This window comes from Castor canadensis, chromosome 1 (assembly GCF_047511655.1).
Source record: "Castor canadensis chromosome 1, mCasCan1.hap1v2, whole genome shotgun sequence".
Lineage (NCBI taxonomy): Eukaryota > Metazoa > Chordata > Mammalia > Rodentia > Castoridae > Castor > Castor canadensis.
The window spans coordinates 204,305,763-204,316,307 of NC_133386.1; the positions used below are offsets into that span (position 1 = coordinate 204,305,763).

General features: G+C 47.8%; 1 protein-coding gene across 4 annotated transcripts in view; it reads right to left on the reverse strand.

Annotated features, from left to right (window-relative positions):
* Chka (choline kinase alpha) overlaps positions 1-10,211 on the reverse strand; it is a 50,995-nt gene extending 40,784 nt beyond the window's left edge. For 2 of the 4 annotated variants that reach the window (XM_020172471.2, XM_020172469.2), the window contains exon 1: positions 9,646-10,209. In XM_020172471.2, coding sequence (XP_020028060.1) covers positions 9,646-9,998 — 353 coding nt within the window. In that variant the 5' untranslated portion in view covers positions 9,999-10,209. Of the gene's footprint in view, positions 1-9,645 lie in introns of all 4 variants that reach the window. The other 2 variants (XR_012439839.1, XM_074050439.1) reach the window with 2 other exon arrangements.
* Between the last annotated feature and the right edge of the window lie 334 nt (positions 10,212-10,545).

Genomic DNA, 10,545 nt, shown 5'->3' on the forward strand with positions numbered 1-10,545 from the left:
TTTAATTACAGCTCACAAGGCTAATGTACAGAGAGCCTCGGAACTAGCATCTCCAAGTGGCGTCAAGGTTTTCAACTCCTTATCCCACAGACAGTATTTTTTTTGGCAGTACTGCAACTTGAACTCAGAGCCTCATACTTACTAGGCAGGTGCTCTAGCACCTGAACCACTCCTCCAGCCCTTATTCTGTGTTGAGTATTTTCAAGACAGAGTCTCATGAACTATTTGCCTGCGCTGGGTTCAAAGTAGCTAGGATTATAGGGGTGAGACACTAGCGCCCAGAGAAATTAATTTTTTAAGTTTTGATGTGAAATTACTTTACTACACATTGGTTTAAGGTATAGTTTTTATTTTAGCAATGCGCATTTAAACAGCTTTACAAATGCTTTACACCCTGTGTTTACAGACTTGGCAGGCCTAAAGAGGTTACTTAATTTCCGTTCTATTCTATAGCACTCTAAGCAGGGAAAAATCCACACTACAAGCTCTACAACCTAGTAAATCATCCAAGGAACTGAATTATGCCATTCTGTACATACATATATATATATATATATTTTTTTTTTTTCTGTACTGGAGTTTGAACACAAGGTCTACACTTTGAGCCACTCCACAAGCCCTGTTTTTGTAATGGGTTTTTTCAGGATTGGGTCTCTCAAGTTATTTGCCTGGGCTAACTTCAAGCATCTTGATCCTCCGGCTAGCTCACTCTCGGGCATATGATAGACCGGAGGAACTGGGTTCCAGAGAAACCTCACACGGGAATGGGAGTGTAGCTCAGCAGCGGGTACTCCACCCCTAGCCACCAGAGGTGACAAAAAGATCTTCATCTGCTAAATTACATTGGGAAGTTACCTGGTCTAAAGCACAAAGCTTTTCAAGATGGGACAACCTTTGCAAAGTATCCACAGATCAGGACTCGCTCCCCAAGGCTGAGGGTTTGACCCAGGAGAAAATACAGCAGGCAGTGTGGGCGTTTCAAAGAGCATCATCCACAAGTCAAATGATTAGAAATAAAAGAAACCCACAACATAACCAGAGTCTCAGGAAAACATCCAGTTGAAACCAAAGGCTGGCTACATGGAAAACAATACCAAAAGTCACTGAATTTAAAACACAGAAAAAGAAGAAAATAAGTGGACTTTTGAAAAAATGTCTCCTAACTCAATGTGAAACATGCATAGCTCAGGTAGGAAAGAAGGCAGTGCAGTAAAGTGACAGGTCTATAGGTAGTGAGCACTGAGCTGGAGGCACAGTTAAAAGAACAGGCTTTGAAGCCCAGCGCAGGCACTGCTGGCTTGCACAGGCAGCCCTGTGTCCCTGGGCAAGTCCTCACTATCTCTAAGCCTGTTATCTCTTCACAAAATCCTGTAGCAGTGCCTAACCAAGTTTCTGTGAGAAGTTCATAAGCCAATGGCAGTGGTTCCTTTACCAGCACCAATTCCAAAGCAAAGGTTAGTCACTGAGAGGATGCAGGGGAGGAGGCTCAGGCGGAAGGCCCCGCTCCAGGGCAGCTCCACCTCTGCAGCAAGGCCTCCGCCCTGTGCACATAGGGTGCTTACCAGCATCCTTGCCTTCACTGTCTAGCTGCCAACTGTGCCACCACCAGGTCATGACAACCAAAACCATATCCAATTACTACCTGATCAAATATCAGGGACTGGAACAAACCCATTCCCCTCTGAAAACTATTCCTCAGATGCCTAACAACCCTCTCTGCAGCCTTACCTACTCTCCCTCCCCAAACTTACACCACCAATCTAATCCCTAGCCTGACTTCCAACTCCCAACCCTTTCCTCTCTCAACTTGGGAGTATGTTCCTCCTGACTCCCCACTTCGGCTAACTAGTGCCCTTTCCCACTCACCCAGACTCAGAATCTTCCTCATCTCCAAAGCCTGGTCCTCATCTCCCAATCTCCCAATCTCCCAAACGCTCTCCTCTCACGCATTCTCAGTGTGAGCCCTCCCAACCCCTAGCTCCTGCTGCAGCAGCAAACTCCTCTCAGGTCTCTCTCTCCTCTAAAATACCAACTTTAAGCCACTCGGTTCAGCATCCTGGAAGAGTGTCCTGCCTCTGCCCACTTTTTCACTTGCAAGTCCTTTTACCACTCAGGGTTCAGGACTCCCGCTTTTATACAAAGTGCTCCCTCTAGCTAACACCAGGGCTGACCTCCCAAGTCCTTACTTCTGAGCTATTTTACCATCAGCCCCAGGGCTTAAGCAATACTCAACAGAAGCAGTACTTAGCACTGAGGTGTGGAGACCTGCTGTGGAAGACAAGGGGATTAGAATCTCAGTGTAGAAAGCTAACCCAGGGCTGTCCTGAGGCAGACAGAGGATGGTGCAATCCTGGAGGGAGACTAGGCTGGCTGACAGCCCCACTGGAGGAGTAGGGTGTCCGTGTTGGGACTGGACAGGCCAAGAGACAAGGCTGACAATAATGGCACGGGCAGGGCATACAGGAAAGCAGCATGTACTGAAATGCTACTCAGGCTGGGGGTACAGCTCATTAGTAGAGCACATGTTAATCATGACAAACATGCCCCAAGCTTTGGGTTCCATCCCACCAAAAGAATTAAAAATTAAAAATAGTGTGTCACACAAATGTCTGGCTTTCAGTCTGGCACGTAAGCAGCTTAGGAGGAGCCACTCATTTGAATAAGCAAAAGGCTGAACAAATTGAAAAAAAACTCTTAGCTCTATCAGTCAAGAATCATGCAGTGTAAATGACAAACTGCTAGGGGCTCAGTGTGCACAATTCATGGCTAAAAATATCAAGGGGATCACTCACGCAGTTCCCACACTCCTGCAACTTTTACCTCCACGGGCTCTACCAGGTCCTCACAGGTGAATATTGGAGGAAAAAAATCCCAGCAGACAGATGGGGAAAGGAACCATTTTAAAATACACTACTGCATTCTGTCCTTAACAAAGTCTGTCTGCCCTTAGCAAAAGTTATTTTTGCCAGCGCCTAACCTACCTGGGAGAAGGAAAATATACTACTCCAGTTCTCTTTGGCCACCTTGTCCTATCTAAGGAGGGGGGCGGTCAAAACTAAGAAGTTCAAGATGGGTGTGGTAGCACACTCCTGTAATCTCATAATCTCAGCTACTCCTGAGGCTGATACAGGAGGACCTCCAGTGGTTCAAGGCCAGCCAGGCTGCATGCTGGCAGCTCATGCTTGTAATACTAGCTACTTGGGAGGCTGAGATTGGAAGGACTGGTGTTCAAGGCCAGCCCAGGCAAGTAATTTCAAGACCCCAATCTCCAAAATGACCAGAGCAAAATGAACTGGAGGCATGGCTCAAGCATTAGAGCACCTGCTTTGCAAGCACAAAGTCCTGAGTTCAAACCCCAGTGCCCCCCCCTCCCCCCCAAAAAAGGCCAGCTCAAATAAGATTAGCGAGACCCTATCTCAAAAACAAAAGGGCTAGAGCATGACTCAAGTGGCACAGCCCTGGGTTCAATCGTTCAATCTCCAGTATCTCTTTCTCTCTCTCTCTCTCTCTCTCTCTCTCTCTCTCTCTCTCTCTCTCTCTCTCACACACACACACACACACACACACACACACACACACACACACATTAAGAAGTACTGGTGAAGTCCAGTCCAGAGGCACAGTAAGCCTACAAGACCTAACCACTGGACTACAGGTTCAACACTCCGAAATCAATTAATGTAATCTACACAGCAACATGCTCATGCTGGGAAAACAAAAGGAAAATTACAGTGAAAGCAACACTGGAAAAGCTTCTCAAAATGGGGTCAGGGCCATTTTGGAAGTAGGCCTGCTGCCTTGATAGGGACTCTGGTCACCTCTGCCCTTTGACCCCAGAAATCTGGTCCTGACCTAAAACAGCCAAACTACCTTGTGGCCAAAGGCTCAAGATGCATACCAAGAGCTGGACAATTACTGTACGGACATTCCCATCCTGTTATCTTTATGTTCTATCAGTCACAGGTGGCCCCTTTCCTTCTCAACACACAAACTCATACTTTTCCTGCCTTCCTCGGAACACTAATTCAGAGCTATCTGAACCCATGTCTACCAAACTGCAATTCCTTAAGTCTGGTTTTTTGACAGGGTCTTGCTATGTAGCCCAGGCTGACCTCAAACTGTGATGCTCCTGCTTTAGTCTCCCAACTCAGGATTACAGGTATGAACCACCACATCCAGCTTCAAACTGCAATTCCTGAGATCCCAAATAAAGTCCCTTTTCACTTCTGCATTTCTCAATTTGGATTAATGGTACCAATAAATACAGAAAAATCATTTGGCAAGATTTAACACTCGTCCATGATAAGAAGTATACTCTCAGAAGATGAAGAACAGAGTAGAAGTTCTTCAATCTGATAATGAACATCTATTAAAAAGAAAAGAGAAAAAACCCTGTAAGCTGAGCATCAGTAGCTCACATCTGTAAGTTTAGCTATTTGAATGCTGAGATTGGGAGGAACACAGTTTAAGGCCAGCCTAGGCAAATAGACTGTGAGACCCCATTTCCAAAATAACCAGAGTAAAATGGACTGGAGGTGTGCTCAAGCAGCACAGTGCCTGCTTTGGAAACACAAAATCCTGGGTTTGAATACAATGAAGAAAAAAAACCCTACAGCTATCAAATTTATGCCATACTTAATGGTCAAAGTTAAAGCTTTTCCATTAAAAAGAAGAACCAGACAAGATGTCCCATCTCATCACTCCTTTTTTTCAGGGCTGTTTCTAGAAGTCCTAACTAATAAGAAAAAGAAATACGGTGTATAGACTGAGGAGGAAAAAATAAAACTTTGTTTGCAGATGACATGAACAGTTATGCAGAAAATCTAAAAGAACTAAAAAAAACCCTCCTGGAACTACTAAGAAACTATAGCAGAATTTCAGGATACAAAGTTAACATGTAAAAGGCAACTGTTTTCCTAAATACCAGCAAATGAACAGGTGGAATTTGAAATGAAAAACACATTACCAGTTAGTTGTGGTGGTACACACCTGTAATACCAGCACTCAGGAGGCTGAGGCAGCCAGCCTGAACTAAAAACAAAAAATGAAAAATTACATTACCGTTTATAACCGCCCATGAAATATTTAGGTTTAAATCTAACAAAGCATGTGCAAGATTTGTGAGAAAATTACAAAACTCTAATGAAAGATGTCAAAGAAAACTAAACAAATGGGGTGTGCATGGGTATGAAGACAGCATTTCCAAGACACCAGTTCTTCCCAGCTTGATCTGTGGACTCAAGGCAATCTTGGATCCCAGGAAGCTGGGGACCAAGAGAGTCATGTAGAATACTTAACTGTTACCAACTACTGACCTCTGAGAAATCCCCTTCTTTGTCCTGGTTAGAAGGCTTGGGAAGGCCCTAGAAAGGGGCTTTATGATCATGTGTTGATTACGGAGGAGAGGAGGAGATCATGTCATCACTGTGCATCCATGGGCTAAGCAGATCTAGAGTCCACGCCCTTGCATGACCAGAGTTGTTAAGTTTTATTTAAAACAGAATCGTGTCTCTGAAGCACTAATTTCTCTTTCCCACAGCACAGTTATGTTCTGTGTCGAGTCTGGGCAAAGAGTTCTCGAGGCTCCATCTCGAAAAACCCTTCACAAAAATAGGGTTGGTGGAGTATGGGCGGAGTGCCTCAAGGTGAAGGCCCTGTACTGTGGTTCAAGCCCCAGTACCACAAAAAAAAAGAAAAAGAAAAGAAAATCCCAGTAAGTTATTTTGTGCGGATCAACAAACTGAATCTCAAATATCTGTAAAAAGGACAAAAAGCATGGAATAGCCAAAACAATATTGTAAGAGAACAAAATCAGAGAACTAACATTACCCAACTGCAAGAAATTACAACAAAGCTACACTAATCAATACAGTGTGGTACTGGCCAAAGAACAGACAGACAAATCTATAAAACAGAACAGAGAACCCAAAAATAGAACCAATCTTTGACAAAGGAGTAAAGGCAGCAATAATACAACGAAGCAATACAGTCATTTTTAACAACCAGTCTTGGAACAACTGGACATCCACATGCAATAAAATTAATCAAGACACAGATCAGTTACAAAAAGTAACTTAAAATGGGTCACAAAGCTAAATGTAAGACTGTAAAACTCCCAGACAAGTAACATAAAGACAAAATGTAGGTGACCATGGGTATGGTGATGATTTTTTAAGATGCAACACTAAAGGCATGCTCCAGGGCTGGTGGTGTGACTCCGTGGTAGACTGAATGATTAGCAGGCTATGGGCCCTCCAGAGGAAGAGAGGGAGGGCGAGGCGGAGGGTGAGCAAGGGGGAGGGTGGAGAAGGGAAGGAGGGAGGAAGGGAGGAGGGAGAGTAGGTAGGTTGGTAGGCAGGTAGGTAGAAAGAAAAGAAAATAGAAAAGGAAGGAAGCCAGCCATCCAAGGAACCAAATTTTCACAGTAAATAGTAAAAGAATGTAGCTAAAATTCTATCTTAGAAAATAAAACTAAAAAATTATTTGTCTCTGTAACAAAATTTAGCTTATGAATATACTTACACTTAAAATGGACAGCATATCAAGAAGGGAATGCTGGCTTCATTTTTCCCCCAAATTTTGATGCCACAAGACACAATTCACTCCCCATTTGACATTTACTCCTTAATTTTGCAAAGTCTCTTCAAGATCCTGTCTGTCCTTTGATATGTAAGTGGTTGTGTTCTGCGGAATCCATGGATTTTCTTTTCCCTGTCCAGAGTCTCTCTGTAGGGTATAATACTCAACAGATGTTTGGGAAACTTTTTAGTTCTCAAACATTTCCTTCATTATTTCATTTCATAAGTGACTGTGACTGTTTTATCAATAACTACTGAGTTGGACAGTAACAAACCCTTGATCATCTGATAGGGAGAAAGGCTGGTAAAGCACTTGACTAGCAAGTGTGAGGCTCTAGGCGCAAGCCCAATACCGATGCATGGGGGGAGGAGGGGAGCAATGGGGATAGGGAGAAAAGTTCGTGTTAAGTTATCATATCTGGTCACAGACCAATTTTGTAAGTAGTCAGATCATAAATAACAATTTTCGTTTCCTGAAAATTTTTGTTTTCTCTGTACCTCCCATAGCTGGAGGGACTCAGGCTACCAATAGTCTGATAGCTAGCACTCCTGTTTATCACACAGTGAAGAGACCAATTAAGGCAAAAAGATGACAATTTCTACAAACACTTATGCATGCCTACTGTGTGCGAGATACTATTCTAATGCTGGAAATACACAGATGAACAGAAAATGCCCTCTAGGAATTCAGTCTAATGTGAGTAAAATGAATACCCCACATGCACCGTAAGTGCTGTGATGTTAAGGCCTGTATGTATGAAGTAGTGGAGAGAAAATACAGATGGGGGAAACAATTCATTCTGTCTTGCTCTCTGAGTTAGGTCTGGAAGGAAGAATCTTAAAAGGAGACATCAGAGGAAAAGCTGCCAAGAAAAGGATAGGAGCAAAGGAAGGCCTGGTAACTGAAAACATAAAGCTCATTCAGAAAATGCAGGGCCTCCAGTGGAACCAGCTCCAGTCACTGCAGTTTGGGGGAGGGGATGATTTTAAAACAATAACAAAAAAAGAACCCTTCTAAAAAGGTAGGCTGGAGCCCAAGTTCAGACCTTGCATACAAGTTTGGATTTTATTCCCTAGCTACAGGAAGCCACAGGAGTAACTTGATATTTGAGAAATACCTGGCAACAGGATACAGAATGGGCTTGGAAGGGGGGAGGAAAGTGGGGGGGGGGGCGGGAACATGACCCATGAAACAGAGATCCACAATGCCTCCTGTTACAGTGTCTCAGCAAGAAGAACAGGCCGGCTTGCCTTCCCAGGCCTTAGTAACCACAGTGGAGAGGAGGGACTTCTGGGGGAAAGCAGATGCAGAAGTGATCCAGGGGCTTGGGCCAGGCTGTTTATAACTCAAAGAGAGGAAGCAGGGCAGGGAGAAGCCAAATGGTTAAATTTGGAACAGACAGAAGGGACTGAGTTGAGGTGGTGTGTCTCGATAAGCTGCTGCAGATGGACTGGCACTGGGGGAAAAGCTACACCTCCTGCCCTTGACTTTGTGCTGAAGCTAGGCATTGCTCAGTTTCCCAAGTCTGAATTACCTTTTCTCCTTATTCAACACATCCCATTCCTAGAGTCTACTCAGGAACAAAGGATTGCGAGGCAGCGTATCCCACGCTACATTTAAAAATGCCCTCTAATACAAAAGGAAAGCTGTGTCTTCCAAGACTATTAAGTCCCGGAGAAAAGAAATGACATCCTCAATGCGTTTGCAGTGACTGGCTTGAGCTAAACAACGATTTAACTGAAGAGACATGCTCCCTGCAGGGAACCACAAAAATGTCTTAAAGCTGGGTCCAGGTTGTCCAAAAGTTTTCACAGGCCCCAGGCCAGGGCACTAGTAAAGGAGAAGGGGACCTCAGGGAGCAGGCAGTTTAGGCTCTGCCTGAAGTAAACAGTCACTGACCTCAGGCAAGTCACTTCTCTAGATTTTTCCTTTCACACATTAATGAATACTTTATAGGCCTACAATGATCTGTATCGCTCTTCTACTGAGAATTGTCAGGCCTAACTGGATAGGTTTTGGAGTATCTTATTTCTCATTTTTTATGTGCCACTGGGAAATTCAGAAGTGACCTCGACGTCTTTGGGTCTTTTCTCTGCTTCCTACCAACTGCCTTTTAACTGGGTTTGCTCAAAAGCTTCTGCAAGAGGGGCCTGAAGCACAAAGAGGAAGTGTGAAGTCTAGAGTCAGATCTGCTGCATTAGTGACTCTGCTGAAAGACTGGCCACAGAAAAGGAGTTAAGTAACTAAAACTGAATTTGGGGATTATCAGTGGCACCCAGCCAGCCAGTTTCTAGACCACTTTACACCCAACCTGGTTCACCAACTAAAAGAAAACCTAGCAGCAGAAAAAGATGGATCAGGTTTTTAACGGTCTAAATTGAAGGACCCACACTAACCACTTGGGAACCGAGTGGCCACGGAAGTCAGGGGGACAGCTACATTTTTCTGTGAAGTCTGAATATGTGCACACATACTTTGTAATTTAAATATCTTTATGCTGAAAAGGCAGGAAGGAGTAATTCTTTCTACCTTCCTCTTCTTTCTGGAGCCACACCTCCCAGCTGCGGCCACTAACACAGCTACACGTCTTCTCAAGAGCCTCAGAAGGGACCAGGGAACCACCGTGCCCTCGGTGGCTCCCAAACAACTCACGGCGGGGGATGGGGAGGGGACTCAAACCTGAGACTGGAGGAACCACAAGGAAAAGTTACTACGCGATGTTTTCCTTGTTTTTGTCTTTCACTCTAAAATCTAGCCACAAACATCCCTCCTTCATTCCAAGTGCCAGTCAGAAAAGCGACGTACTTTGGGGCTGAACGGTATTGTTCTCCTCGGAGGGACCCGTTTTATCCCGAAACCGACATTTTTCCCAAAGCCCGCCTCCGGGTGGCCTCGAGGTGGCCTCGAGCTGCCCACGGAGCCCGGTGCGCGGGATTCGCCTGGGACTCGTCCGGGGCTGGGGAAGGACGGGCTTCCCTCCGGCCGCTGTCCCCGGCCCGGCCCCCCGGCCCCTGCCCTCCCCGCGTCACCTGACCCGCCTGACCCCCGCGCGGCGCGGCCACCGACCTGATGACACTGATGTGGAACTGGTCCTCGCGAAGGCCCCGCCAGGCGCCGGGCAGGAACTCCTTGCACCACAGATAGGCCCTGCGCCGCGTCCGGGGCTCGGGCTGCTCGTCCGACTGCGGCGGCCGTGGCGGCGGCGGGGGCAGCGGCAGCGGCGGCGGCGGCGGCGGGGGCAGCGCGAGCGGCGGCTGCCGGCCGCCCGGCTGCTTGGGCTCCAGCTCGCTAGCGGCGTCGCGCTGCTGCTGCCCCACGCCCGGGGCCGGGGCCGCGCTGCCGCCGCCGCCGCCGCAGCTCAACAGCAGCCCGAGCGGCGAGGGCTCCGCCTCACCCCCGGTGCAGAACTTGGTCTTCATGCCGGACAAGCGGCCGAGGAGGCGCGGCCGGCCGCAGCGCGAGAGAGCGAGGCTCAGGGTCCGGCCGGGAACCCGCCTCAAGAGGCCGGGCGGGGGTGGGGAGGGGACAGGGTTCGCTCACCGGCTCGCTGACCGGCCCGGCCGGCGGCTGGGGCTGCGCGCGGCGGGCGGCGGTCGGGGAAGCGCGGAGCGGCGGCCGGCGACTACGGCGGGCGGCGGCGGCGGGCGGCTGATGCAGCTTCTATACACCGCCGCACGAGGAGCGCAGCGCGTCACAGCCCGCCCCCGCGCTCGCCTCTGATTGGTCGGCCCGGCGCATCACAACCGCCACCTCCCTCGCCACGCCGCCTTCCTATTGGCTACTGCGCCGCCCCTCCGCCCGGGCGCTGCGGCCCCCGGGGCGGGGGCGGGGCCGATGCGGAGTGGGTAGAGCACCGAGTCGGGCCCCGGGGGTCGCGGGGATCTAAACTTAGCGAAGCAATGCTGTAGACTCTCGGACAGTGCATGGCTGGATCCCGGCGGGCCTCGTGCGGGGGTGGGGGGGTGG